Below are 14878 nucleotides of genomic sequence, written 5' to 3'. Positions count from 1 at the left end.
ATTCCACGTTTATTTATATTTTGTATAAATTTAAATCAAACCATGTCTAATTAATAAAGGTGGTATTATAGACAGCATTTTCAAATATAACAAAGAAATTAAAATTATTTATAAACTATAGCAAAATCTTGAGTTTCTCCTCATTCTGTAAATAGTTTTATTTATACTAGACCACGATTTCTCCAATTTAAAAGATAGAAGTGTGTGCAACTGATAACAAAGAAGAATATAATTAAAACTTTTATTCTTTCTTTTTCACAAGGTCACATTGTAACCACAATAATGCAAATATAAAAATAATGGAGGAAAATATAAAAGAATCCCAAGACTAAAATTTTAAAAGAAAAAAGGCCTAAAAGAAAGTCAACAACATTGGTTGTGTAACCTGGATCCTCTTCGATCTTCCTTTTTCTGACTTTGTAAAGAATTAACTAAGGAGCTTCTTCTCCTTTTTCTTCCTTCTCTGCCTTGTAAAGCGTAGAGAGATTTTGGGTTTAAAAAATCGAATTATCCTTGTTTAGTTTAGATACAAGAGAGAAAGTATGAGAAAAATTATGAAGCGTGTTCTGGGAAGAAGTTTCAGTTCCTCCTGTTTCAAACGTTCTGTCCAATCCTCTTTCACTCGCCTCAAATCCCTGACCGACCATCGTCGTCGCAGATTCTCCGAAGATCTCAACGAAGTCGTTTCTCTTCTTCAAGAAGACCTTCAAGAACTTGCTCTCTCTCGCGTAAGCTTCTCATCCCCCCTTTGCTTTTGGATGTTTTGTTGTACAATTTTAATCCTGATTTTTCAAATTTCAAGTTCAAATTAATTATCAATTCTTTTTTTTTTGTTTGAGGTTTAAATTATATTTTTTTTTGGGAATGTTCAGCCTTAAAACTGATACATTATACCAAATTTTATGTTTAAATTAATCAAAATGATAGAAAGTATAAAATTGAAATTGATACCATTTAACAAAGTTAAACTTATATATATGGGAACATTTTTAAATACTGTCAAATTGTATTTTCTATATGTCTATAAAAGTCTACTCAAGTCTATCATCAACCTAAATAAAAAAAGAATTATAAAAGATAACAAAATTAATAAGTCTAGCATTTACCTAAATAAAAAAAGAATGGTAAAAGATAACAAATTTAATAAAATATTTATAGCAAATAGCAAAATTTCAAATTCTATCTATAATAAATATTGATAGACATTCTTATGTTTCTATCAATGACATTGATACATAATGGTAGATGTCTGTCCATTTGTATGATTAATATATAAAGTTCAAAACTTTACTATAAATAGTAAATATTTTAATTTATTTAACTATTTTAAAAATTACTTCGTACAAAATATTCTATCATTTATTATTTATTATTATTTTGAAAAAATATAGTCTTAGTGAGAACCTTAGTGAAGAAGAAAAGTTGAATTAGAATACTTTCAACAAGAATCTTAGTGAAGAAGAAAGGTGATTGAATTAAATTTGTCGTGAGAACCTTTTTTTTTTTAACTGGAAACTCACTTAGAAAAATCTTAAAACAAGAACAAACCAAATTGATAGTCTACTAGTATCTATCTATATACATTATTCATAGATTTTAACTTTTACTATATTTTTAATAATTTTTACATTTAAAATGATTTTCTTAAAAAGTTTAATGTAAAAGTCAAACAAATAATTTTTAAAAAATAAAATTATTTTAACAGTTGGAATTATATTTAAGAATTGTCATTTCAAATGTTAACATTATTTTAAAATAATAGATATCTATATGATTTGATTTAAAATTTATCTTTTAACAATTGATATTATATTTAAAATTAAAAATTCAACGATTAAAAGTATCAATGAAAGTTTTGAAATTTCAAAATATTTGTGTGATGAGATATTAATTGTTTGTTCCTATACTAAGATATGTTAAAGATAAATTAATTAAGTTTATGTTTTTTTTGTTTTTTTTTAATGTAGTAGGCTAGCAAATGTAATAAATTTGAGAGGTTGAATTTTTAGAAATTCCAAATTTAGCTTTTGGCTTTTTTTATGATGTTTAATTTGCAGTGCGAGCAGATGATTAAACATCAAAATCTTGTGGATGCTTATGGTTTGATTGAAGGATATCTCAATCTCTTAATTGAAAGGATCCACCTCCTTGGACGTGAAAGGTTTCCTTTTTCCTTTTTGCATTATTTTTATTATTCTATAATAAACCTTCTCTTATACAAAAATTCAATTTCAACATAAAATGTAGTAAAAATGAAAGTCGTTTACATTTTTTTATTTTATGATAAAGAGAATGTCCAGATGAGTTGAAGGAAGCAGTGTCAAGTGTGATATTTGCAGCTTCAAGATGGAAGGATTTTACCGAACTTGGAGACGTTAAATCAATATTTACTTCCCAATTTGGCAAAGAGTTCACTGCCCGTGCTGTTGAATTGCGCAACAACAATCGTGTAAATCAATCGGTAGGACTCCCAGTAACGATTTCCATTTTTGTTTTCTGTGTATTGTGTACTGATATTTTCAATCTTTTTATTCGGTAGATAATACAAAAATTATCCGCAAAGAAGCCAGATACGAAGAGTAAGATGAATCTTCTTAAACTCATTGCTTCTGATAAGGGCATTGTTGTGAAACTCAACGAGGAGGTATGCAACTTTATTGGGAGGAATTACATAACAAACAAATATTATTATTAGATATATCTATTTACTTTTTGGGTCTCGAGACCTGCCTTGAAGCGAGAGTGGAAATTTTGGAGGTTAAATTTCTGTTCTCCACTCCGCCACGATAGTTTGTGAGCTTCTCACAAAGAAAACCACATATGTTTGAGAGGCTGAGTGTCTAAGAAATATATATAACTTCAGTAATACTAATGATAAGCAAGTACAAGAGAGTACTTATTGCAATGAACTATAATTATAGTGACTCTCAAACAACTTTATTACTCAACGGTACACTTAGATGCTCTCTTTAGGTTTAGGACTCCCTCTCATTAAAACGTAGGTTCCTTCTACGTAGGAGTTTCGGCCAACAATGTATTAGGCTCCCCTTAAGACATGGACTTCCTCTCATTGTTAAAATGTCTTGATTGGATTTTCAAAAATTCTCAAAAACTTTAGCTCGAACCTCATACACCCCTAAATTTAGAGGCTAGCAATGTCCTCATTGCCTACTAATTTGAAATATATTTAAAATAGGAATTAAAAGTTTTCTTTTGTTGATTAACGTTTTCTTCTGTAATTTAATCAATTTATAAAATACTATGCCATGTATATTATAAATACTATTAATAATAGACGTTAGTGTGCTTAGTGACTATAGCCACATGTCAATCTTTTAATCATCTAACACTTATGTCATGTGTCTATAAAATATCCACTCTTAGTAGTCATGTAATCCATCTCATGCTTGACAAATTGCCTATAAATAATTGCATTTGGTGAATTTATAAAAGTGACTATTATTGGAGAGAAATCGAAAGAAAGTTGAGAAATTAAATTTTGTGATTTTATAATTTTCTTAATTTCTTGATTTTATTATTTATTTATATATTATATTTTATTATTTTAATATTATATTTTCTTGATTTTCTTATCTTAGTTGTCCATTATTTTTACACCAATGTAAATATTATCACTCAATTTTACATTATTTATAGGTGAGGGAGTAGTTGAAAATTATTTTTTAGAAAACAAAGAACTACATTGAAGAAATAAGACTAAAATATATATATATATATAGGTGAAGGACTAGTTGAAAATTATTTTTAGGAAACAAGGGACTACGGTGAAGAAAATAAGACTAAAATATATATTTAAAGCTTTTATTTTTGTTTCATCAATTAGTTCAAATATAAATATAATATATAATTCAACTTAGATAAAATGAGTCTTTTTACTCTTTTATCTTTCAAACAGGGTAAACTATCCAAGTCGATTCAAATTAGAAAACGAGGCAGAGAAAAAAATAAAGTTGTGACTGCAACCACAAGCTCCTATCAAACTCGCAACTCAAGTCGCAGACCTAAACGTTGATATATCTGCGATATCAATTGCCTATCTATTTTGAGGTTTCAACTTTAATTTCTATAAATTTTTCAAGGAGTTCAATTCAGTACTACTGGTGTTGAATGATTTATAAATTGCATTGTTAACGTTTCTAAATTTATAAATACAATCTACTCTTTTCAATATTTATAAATGTTTTGATGTTGCCTATATTTTTCCTTTGGTTCCACAATCAAGATTGGATGTTGGTGAACATATCTTCTATCTTGTTTTCTATAATATTAGGGTATGAAGCAAATACTTACACAAGTATAGACATAGGAAACAAGATATAGATAGGATAGAATGGATATGCTTAGAATGCATTTCTTTTCTATTTTTCCTTGGATATATATATGAATAAATATGACTTAAACATATACTCAATACAATCCAAGTAAAGAAATATAAATGTCCATTATAGTATATAAAATAGAATACAAATATAATACATTTTACGTTAATTGTTATTTTAATTGAACATATTTTAAATTTAAATTAAATTCTTTCACTAAATTGTTATTTCCCAAAAACTAAACTTTTTTTATGACCGACTTCTTAAATACTTGTTTGTTTTTAATCTCTAAAGATATGAAATAACAATTTTACCATATTTTAATTGCTTCCCTACTCTTCCCTTTCAATAACCGATAAATGAAAATTCAATGCATAGCCAGCATTCGTACTGTGGCACTACAAGAAATTGTCCTTTTATTGATGAATAAAAATGCATTCAATTATCTTATCTCGATCAAATGTAGCTGTTGGGTAGGTTCGTCGAGAGAATCTCTACCGACAAAAAGAAAAAACGTTGTTGTACACTAGGACTACCAACAAAACCGAACAAATGAAACTATGTCAAATGCTAGAAATCAGCTGTCGGTAAAAGGTATATTCGTCGACGATAAAAATGTATTGTGAACAGTTATTATGTTGATGGTATAGGAATGTTGTCATATTCGTGTATTGTGCCAACCACATTTATTCATCGTTGGTAGCTCTGCTAGGCCAAACACTAGAAATCAAAATTTATGCATTTCTCGTAAACATTTCAAATTCACCTCAAATATCATTCTCTTGTATTCTATCATCATTTCATTCACTTCAATTAAATATAATATGACCGTTTCAATTCCACATAGGTACAATGCACAAAAAAATTTATTTCTTTCTTTTCACTTTATTATTTCTTTTATCTCTTTTCTTTTCATTTTTATTTATCACTTTTCTTTACCGCTTTATTTATTGCTTTCTAGTTAGATAAATTAGAATTTTTTATGCCCGCGAGGAAACCGGAAAGGAAACTTGTACGCAAACAAGAGAGTGTGACCTATTAGAGGCACACGATGCACGATTAGGCACAATTAGACAATTAGGCATACGACTCCTTGCTTATAAACAGCAAAGAGAAACCTTACGGAAAAGTCTTATTTCCACTTTTTGAGTCTCCCGTATAAATTACAATTTTGTCTCAAAGTTCTTCAACCTTACCAAAAACTTAACCTATTCGCCTGATACCTCGTGGAAAACCTTAAGCCTCAACAAAAATCCATAGCTGAAAAACAAAAGACCAGTCCTAAAATTCCTTTAACTTCCAAATTTCTAAATGGGAATTAGGAATCATCAAACCCACCATCTGCCAAATAGAAAACCACTGGAAAACACATCCTTCACCAAAAACACCAAGAATTTTCTTGGCAGAAGCTTAGACCTAAAGGCTCTACCAAAAACATAACCATCAAGCCCAAAACCATCAAAAATTCTTTCACTGTTAGCTCTAATAGCAATTAAGTTGAAACTATTTATAAACTATAACAAAATCATTCAATTATCTACCGTCTATTTGAAGTTTTTTACAATATTTTATAAATGGTTTCAATTTTAGATTTTTTTTATAAATAGAAAAAAACAAACAAACTATTTACTCTTCATAGACAAAAATCACTAAAAAACAAAATTCATTATATTTGATTTTTCTATGAAGACTAAATATTTAATCAAAATATTTAGTCATTTAAAAAATATAACAAATCAGCAAAATATTTACACTTTATAGAAAATTTTGAAAACAAAAAAAAACCTACAAGGTCATGGTGAAAATACTAAAACTGCCCCACAATTAATTGGCATACGGTGTGCATAATATATTTGATAAACGATCGTTTAGATTTAACTATTATTTTCTACACGATTTGTCATACTCCACCCTGAGCACCTACTTGCTCAACCCGAGATGTGGCGTGAAGTTAACCAACATTGCTCTCTTTCTGAACAAGATCAGTTGATCTTGACTACTAATGAATGCTAAACAACTTGAGTAATTTAAGATTTATGCAGCGAAAACTAAGAGAAACAAACTTCTTATATTTTTAAAAGTAGTCGAGGCTAGATGCCATTGATTACAAACTATACTTACAGACCAAACAGAAATTAAACAACTGCATTTAACCTTATGCAACAATGTAGAAGAAAAACAAACTTGAAATATCTAAAAAATGACGAATTACGTTAAACAAGTCGTAAATATTTTATCGATTTGTTATATGTACGGAAATGATTGCACGGTTCTATATGGGAATTGAGGTTGTAAAATCATGCAGACCAACTGGGTCCTATTAAGCCAAACTTCATTCCATTTTCCAAAACAATATACATAATATACATAGAGAGAAGGCCTCCTCCCTACATAAACAAAGCCTCGGGATTCCAAATCCAAATTTGCAGCCATAACTTTGCCACGCACAGTTATTTGGAGAGAAAAATGGCGAAGGCCATGATAGCATCTCAACCTTTGCTCTCCAACCACTCCTTTCCGGTGATTAAACCCTACACTCTAACTTCCCCCCTCTCTCCTTTCCGTTTCTTCAGACCACAACAACCACTGCTCTCTCCTTTAATCTCCACCACCACTCCCTTCTCACTCTCACCCAATCGCCGGAATTGTTCTCTTACCCGCCCTGCCGCTCGCAGGAAACCCACATTCGTTGATTCTACAGACTTTTCCAACGACGGTGATTCCAATGTCCGACGGTTGCTTCAAGTTCTGCTCTGGGGTGCTGAGGCTGTTTACATTTTGTGGCTATTTCTCCTTCCTTATGCTCCGGTCTCTTTTAATCGCTATTTCATGTTTAATTAAGCTTAATTCTGTGTTGGGAATTTATGTTTTACTTTTTTAAGATCTTGTTAACAAACAAAGCAATACACTCAGATTGATCTCGTAGATTACAGTTTCTGTTGATCTGAAAGTTCATTTATATTGGTTCTTAATAATTACAGGGAGATCCTGTGTGGGCAATCAGTTCAGAAACTGTGAATTCTCTTCTGGGTCTTTCTCTGAATTTCTTCTTTGTATTGCCTGCTATGAACTCTGGTACGCTTTATTTGTTGTTTCCTTCACTCTATAACTACGTATTAGGTACCTGCCAATCAATTTATAAAGCATGTCTCATGTTTTGTAGAATTAACTGTCTAATTATTTGGAATTGTCTTTCCCCAGACAATCTTTTTCTTTTCTGAAAACTAGAATGAAGAAAACGACTCCCCCCTCCACTATTGAATGGGGTTGTGGTGAGGAGATGAGGTACAGTGTGCGGTTGCTATCAAGAATTGTTTATGGTATTGAGTTGAGTTATGAAGAGTCCATTGGATTGACTTTCTAAGTATTTATAAACATCTTTTTGCATTTATAAGCACTTGCTTAAACACTTAGAAAACCAATCCAAACTCTCTCGGTCTCTGGAGTTTATATATGTTGGAGTTTGGTAGGATCTAGAGTTAATGTACAAAAGAGAGAGGGAGGAAGATCGAATTCTTCAATAAACGTGCGAACTTCAATAATGAAAACTATTGAAATTTGTGGAGTTGATTTATTTAACCCTTGCTTATTGAAGTCGGTGGGCCAAACAACCCCGACTTGCTATGAGTTCAGTTGGTATATCTTTAAAGATACGAGATCCAAACCCCCCCTAATAACTCAATAACTGAAAATTCTTATTCTCTCTACCTGATTATACTCGTATGTCAGCCTGGTAAAACCAAAGAAGGCTGGCCTCAATATTGTTCCTTTTTCAGTTCAATATTTGCAGAGATGAGAGATCAACTCTCTAGCCCGAAGGGAGCAAACATATGTCAACTACTATTGATTTACATTTTACTTGAGAATGCGCCTTATAGTTTGCTCCTTCATAATTTTTGGCAATAAATTTTCTGGCAGGACAGTGGGCATTCGTTTGATTGATGCTCCTGTTCTTCACCCAGTAAGAATTATTTTCCAATCATTGACCTCACTATGTAATTTTTCTTCACTCAATGACACCATTGGCATAACAGACTTTTCTTTCTCATTAGATGTCTGAGGGATTGTTCAATTTTGTTATCGCATGGACGCTCATGTTTGCTCCCCTGCTGTTCACGGATCGAAAGAGGGACCAATACAGTGGTTCATTAGACTTATTGTGGGGCTTTCAGATGTTCCTTACGAACAGTGAGTTTTATTTCCAACTTGTTTCTTTGATTTGAGAGATTCATGATGGAGCAAAGTTTAGTGTACACATGTTTCCCCTTAATAGTCTTTCTTTACATCTTAAAGGGATATATTCTATTTGATTTGAACAATTGCAGTACCTGAGAATCATAGGATTTCTTGTAAATAATACGATCTTTGTTGCAGTTACATATGAATGTATGATCTATTTTGTTTATTTTGGTTTTAATTGTTTGCCTTAGATTTCTGTATATCAGTTTGGGATGGGATGTTAAATTACAGTTCAGACACTAAGATGTAATCAGATAACTCTTTTAACAAACAACTTTTCTTTATGTGAGGCACCAGCCTTTTTGATACCTTATATGGCTATCCGGCTTAATGAGGCTAGTGAAGACTCTGCCCCACAACCGCAGTCGAAGCTGGGCACTTTGATGACCAATGGAGCTCCTGTCGTTGGCGTGATCGGTGGTGCAATGTGCATCATATCGATAATATGGTCGTTCGTTGGTCGAGCGGATGGTAACTTTGGAGGTGTAGCAGAGAGATGGGAGTTCTTGATCCAATATCTATCTTCAGAGAGGTTAGCTTATGCTTTTATTTGGGATATTTGCCTTTACAGTGTATTCCAGCCTTGGTTGATTGGAGAAAACCTTCAAAATGTTAAGGAGAGCAAGATTGGAGTTGTAAGTTCCCTTAGATTTGTCCCTGTGGTTGGCTTAATTGCCTATCTTCTTTTTCTCAAACTTGATGAGGAATTATAATTTCTGCTTGCATGTAACAACAACTAAAAATTAGATAAATATGGGTTATTTGTTAAAAGACAATTTAGGCCAAAGTACTTCCGTTGATATCATTGTGATCAGATAGTGATTCATTACTTACGTCCACTAAATAAAAGTTGATACAAGTGAATGTGATATAAATAAGGTTCTAACTTTAAGGAAACATCGATGCCTACGTAAATGTAGTTGTTAAGAAATGAAATATCAAGGTTGATGGAAGTATTAAGGTTCCAACTTTATGGAAATATGGATGCGGATGTAAGTTTTGAAAAGTTTATAAAAATGACGGAAATGAATGTAAATTGTTACAACTTTGAGTGTGACTTTAATTAGATTATAATTGGCCTTTTTTACTCATCACTATCATGAAGAAAGAGAACATATTTAAATTTAAAGAAGAAAAATGGAATAATATAAGGTTTTAAAAATATTTTGATTTGTGAAAATAGAAGTTGTTGATGGTAAAACTAACATTAATTTAGGTTTGAGGTGCAATAATATAAAAATTTAATGAAAAAAAATTGAATGATGTTAAAAAATAATTTTTTTGGTTTCTCTTATGGTTTTTCTCGGTCTCGATTTCCTTGAAAATGGAAGTTTTATATTGAAAAGATAACTTGAATGAGAAGATAAAGTTGAAAATTAGAAGAAAAAAATAGCACATCAACAAAGCTCATCTTTGTTGAAAAGTGATATTAGCTTGTTAAACCCATACAATTTTCATATAATCAGTATTCATATAGGCTAAAAAAAAACGTCTGAAATTTCCCAACATGGACAGAAGTGAAGTGGACTACAAGTCAATTTTATCATTTTTTTTCTTTTATGTAAGAAGCAATTGTAGAAGTAGCAGAATGACAAGCTAACTCACCAATATATCAAAACATTAGGCTGTAAATTAGTTAATAAACTTGGATCATGGAACTCCCTCCAACATAAACTTATGTAGGTATAACCTATCTTACAAGTAAAGATGAATGTTCAAGCAAAGAAATAGCTTCCGTGATCATTTATGTTTTGTTTGGTCTAGATGAAGCAAAAGATCTTGTTCCATAAATATTCGACACGAGACTTCATCCTTATTCATGCCACTCGTTAAAAAAAATGTTTGAAAATATGTTGTAATTGAAATGAGACCTTTGGGTTGAAAGTATGAACACGACTTTTCTATCACGGTGACAAATTGATCAAAATTAGAAATATCGACAAATAAAGTGAAGATCTTTGTTAGTGTTAGACTTCCAATATTATACATTTATAGAAATGTTGCTAAAAGCTAGGATTACACCGTATTGGGCTCGAGAGTAATGAGTGAGTATAAAGGGAGAATGTTTAGGGATTTGAGAAATAGGTATTATGTAGTAAAGCCTGCTATGCCTTTTATTGGGGAGAAGTTTCCAACATTTTCTAAGGAGTTTGTTCTCATTCTACTTTCTTTTTTTTGTTCCTTTGACGTTCTTGTCTTTATTGTGAACTCATATTTAGAAATATAAATATCACATAGTGTTGTCTGTGTTTCTCTCTTATTGGAATTTTACTAATTTTCAAGTTCAAAACCCTAACAAATTGGTATCACAGCTAATCCATCCTAGCCAGAATAAGATCTATGGCTCAAAAAGCAATTAGAATAGCATGTAGAAAGCCATGAGAAGATGTTGGGAATCAAGGAGATGATCCTTGCCTTGAAAATGAGTGTGGAAAGTCTTACTAATAAGATGCAATAAAATAGTAGTAGCAAAAGAATGGAGGAATCAGGCACGTTAGATGGTTCTAACTACAAGATGAAAGGGAAAATAGAAGAAGTTGAGGCAACGACTACCCTGGAAAGAGGATCATTTGACTGAAACAAATACAAGAAGTTAAAGATGCCAATATCCACGGGGAAAAGTCAAAAAAGTTGGGTGTATAGAGCTGAACATTTTTTAAAATAAATGAGCTATCAGACGGGGAAAATGTGAAAGTTGCGGTCTTTAGCTTTGCGCAAGACGAAGTTAATTAGTTTTGTTGGAGTAATAACAGAAAGAAAGGGGTATCGTGGGATGATATTAAATAGCAGGTGTTCGAACATTTACAGCCCACTAGAGAACAGAGTTTAGGGGCGAGACTTATCAGAATCCAACAAGATGGTACTTACTCGAAATATTTAAAGAAATTTCTAAATTATTAAGCACCCTTGCCGAAGATGCCAAAGAGTGTGTTGATGGACTCATTCATCACGATCGACAAAGGTAGACCTAAGGGTTTTGAGGGGAATGTTTGACATATCACCATTCCAATACTCGACAATTATATGAAGAAAGAACCACTACTAAAGTGACTCTACAATAACGGATTCAGAGCAAGACTCGAAAAGGGGTTTTGTTTTAGATGCAACGAAAATACTCCTACAACCATATATGCAAGGTCCGAGAAAATCATGAGTTAGTGATTTTATAATGAACGAAAAAGAGGAAACATAATAATTGGGGGAAACCGAAAACCTGGAGATCAAAACGGTAGATTTGAAGGCCATGGAAATCAATGAAGAAGCGAAGATTTCCTTGTGGATGGTTATGGGATTTTTTTAGAAGGGGATCATTCAATTGAGGGGAGAAATTCAAGGAAGGAGTATAGTTTTATTGATCGATAGTGAGGAACTCATAACTTCATTCACCAACGAATAGTAAACGAACTAAAAATTTCAATAATTAAAGACACGAAGTTCAGGGTAGCAATAATTAAAGACACCTACCATGTATAAGCCATTGCTTGCTATGCGAGACACAATATGACTTTGAGTATCCTTGGCGCATTAAACGCCAAAGACGACACTTAATCTTGAGGTTTGCTAGAGCAAAGCAGCATTACAACCACAAAAGTGAATCCAATGGACCATGTTGAGTTGTTTAGAGAAACACATGCCAGTAGGACTAACAAGTTCATTTAACAGGCAGCAGCGGATACGCATGTAAGTTTATGAAAACTTTTTATTGTACTTTCTATTTTAATTTTCATCATCTCACAACTTTCAACTTGCATTGTACACAATGAAATGTTGGAACTCCAGTCTCAGCCAACCCAAGAGGGTTCTTAACCACCTCTAGGGACGAGATATGCAAGACCATTTTGGGTAGGCGATCGAGTTACTCAAAAGATCTTGGTTAGGGCCACAAGCCTAAGTCCCGAAATAGCTTTCCTTCCAGTTCTTTCTCCTCTTAAAACCAACAGATATACTTTAGAGAGGTTAGTGAACTAAAGGCTAGCCTTGAAAATGCTAACCGTTTGATTGAAGAACAACGAATAAGGAAGGGGCATGATCGAAAAATTGTAGAGATGGGGAAGATGATCAAGGAGATGAGTCGAGCATAGAGAGGACTATAAACACGCTTGGGGTACATTATAGACTGTAAACATGCTTGGGGTACTGTAACCAGATCCTTGTAGTGATAACCGATAGCAAAAAAGAAGAGAAAGGGATTGAAGAAGACTCTCGTATGATCCACACTTTGTTAAAATCATAAATGGATATATTTAAGGAACCCAAGGGACTACCATCGAAAAGAGCAATAGACCACCGCATACTCACCATGGAGGGGCGAAGATCCATCAATGTGAGACCCTACAAATATCAGTATGTTCAAAAGGAAGAAATTAAAAAGTTGGTAACAGAAATGCTGGAAGCAAAGTAATTCAACCAAATAGAAGCCCTTATTTGAGCCATGTGTTAGTTAAAAGAAGGATGGTAGGTGTGTAGATTACCAAAAATTGAATCAAGTCACAATCACCAATAAATTTCCTATTCCAGTGATCGAGGAACTGTTGGATGAACTTCAGGATGGTGTTGTATTTTCAAAATTAGACCTTTGATTAGGCTACCACCAGATCTGGATGCAAGAGAAAGACATAGAAAATATAGCTTTCCATACACATGAGGGTCATTACAAATTATTGGTGATGCCGTTTGGATTAACTAATGCCCCAGCCACACTCCAATCATTAATGAATCAGATTCTTTTACCTTTCCTTCGTCAATTTGTTCTGGTTTTCTTTGACGATATATTAGTCTATAGTGCAGATGTAACCACATAGGAGAAGCATTTGGTAGTTGTTTTTAATACTCTAATGAATAAAAAATTGTTTGCTAATGGGAAGAAATGTGTTTTCGGGCACTTGAGGATACAATATTTCGGGCTTTGGATATCAAGCAAATGGGTGGAAGCCAAGGGAGAAAAGATCAAGGCGATGGCCAACTGGGTTGGGGCTGAAAGATGTGACAGAACTTATGGTATTTTTTGGGTCGACAAAATATTACAAAATGTTTGTTAAAAACTATAGCGAAATTGCAATTCCCCTACCAAGCTCCTACAAAAAAAAAATATGCTTTCCAATGGGATGATGAAGCTACTTATGCTTTCAAAGAGCTCAAGAGGGTCATGATTTATGTTCCAATTTTAGCTCTATCAAACTTTTCATTACCATTTGTGATAGAGACAGATGCCTCGGGATTCGCCCTTGGAGTAGTGTTATCTCAAGATGGCAAACCAATAGCATACTACAACCAGAAATTAGCCCCCCATTCCGAAGCCAAATCCATTTATGAGAGGGAACTTATGGCTATAGTAATGGATGTGTAGAGATGACATTACTACTTATTGGTATGAAAATTGAAGGTAATTTCTAATTAGAAGGTGTGGAAATTTCTGATTGAGCAGCGAGAAGTCGAGTCCAAGTTCCAAAAATGGCTTATGAAACTATTAGAGTATGATTTTGAGATTTTCTACCAACTGGGATTACACAATAAGATAGCAGATGCGCGGTCTAGAATTAACCATCAAGCATAATTGGCTATTATGACTACACTGTGGTTGGTGGATGTAGAAGTGGTTTTAAGAGAAGTAGAACGGGATGAGGAGCTGTCAAAAATCATAGAAACACTTAAAAAGGATCCAGAAGGAAGGGCGAATTTCTAGTAGAAGGATGACAAATTGTGGTATAAAAGCATATTGATAATATCCTAGGATTCTTCTCTCAAACCTTCTTTGTTGCACATGTAACCATGATTGAGTGTTAGAGGGTCATTCATAATTCCTAAGAACTTATAAAATGATTAATGAAGAGCTACGAGGAATGAAAGCCGATGTGAAGAAATATGAGAAACTTTGTGAAATTTGCCAACGTAATAAAACAAAAGCATTGTCACCAAATGGTTTATCGCAACCTTTACTCTTCTTGAAATGATTTTAGAAGATTGGATAATGGACTTCATTGAGGGGTTATCCAACTTTAGAAGATTGAATTTGGAAAATAGGTTTTTTTTTTTTTTTTTTTTTTTTGTAGCAAAGGCTGCTTGGGGCTTTTTATCGGGGAGAAGTTTTCCACCTTCTCTAAGGAGCTGATTATACATTATGTTGTTTGATGTTCTTATCTTCATTGTGAACTCATATTTGGGATTAGAAATATAAATATCACATAATACTGTCTCTGATTCATTGGTAATTTTACTGATTTTTAAGTTGAAGACCATAGCAGTTAGCCAGTGCGTACGTAAAGTCGAGAGAGTCCTTTAACCATGAATTTCAAAAGATC

At 32.7% G+C, this 14878-nt stretch overlaps 2 protein-coding genes across 3 annotated transcripts; both read left to right on the top strand.

Annotated features, from left to right (window-relative positions):
* The first annotated feature begins 352 nt into the window (after nt 1–352).
* LOC101210797 lies at nt 353–4216 on the top strand. 2 transcript variants are annotated; one of them, XM_011658216.2, is made up of 5 exons: nt 353–728; nt 2058–2161; nt 2290–2461; nt 2540–2644; nt 3917–4216. In XM_011658216.2, the coding sequence occupies exons 1-5, from the start codon at nt 543–545 to the stop codon at nt 4031–4033; spliced, it is 684 nt and encodes a 227-aa protein (XP_011656518.1). In that variant the 5' UTR covers nt 353–542; the 3' UTR covers nt 4034–4216. The 2 variants fall into 2 exon arrangements, 1 of the variants encoding a protein (XP_011656518.1); XR_004217260.1 differs by having other exon boundaries at nt 357–728; nt 2301–2461.
* Nucleotides 4217–6709: 2493 nt separating this feature from the next.
* On the top strand, nt 6710–9384 carry LOC101210554. The gene is made up of 5 exons (XM_004150489.3): nt 6710–7148; nt 7322–7415; nt 8264–8301; nt 8393–8528; nt 8877–9384. Exons 1-5 carry the CDS (start codon nt 6807–6809, stop codon nt 9290–9292), a joined length of 1026 nt encoding a protein of 341 aa, XP_004150537.1. The 5' UTR covers nt 6710–6806; the 3' UTR covers nt 9293–9384.
* Nucleotides 9385–14878: the final 5494 nt, after the last annotated feature.

Source organism: Cucumis sativus, chromosome 6 (genome assembly GCF_000004075.3).
Source record: "Cucumis sativus cultivar 9930 chromosome 6, Cucumber_9930_V3, whole genome shotgun sequence".
In the NCBI taxonomy this organism is placed as follows: domain Eukaryota; kingdom Viridiplantae; phylum Streptophyta; class Magnoliopsida; order Cucurbitales; family Cucurbitaceae; genus Cucumis; species Cucumis sativus.
Note: the sequence above shows the minus strand (reverse complement) of the source record. Positions and strands in the feature narration are given on the sequence as shown.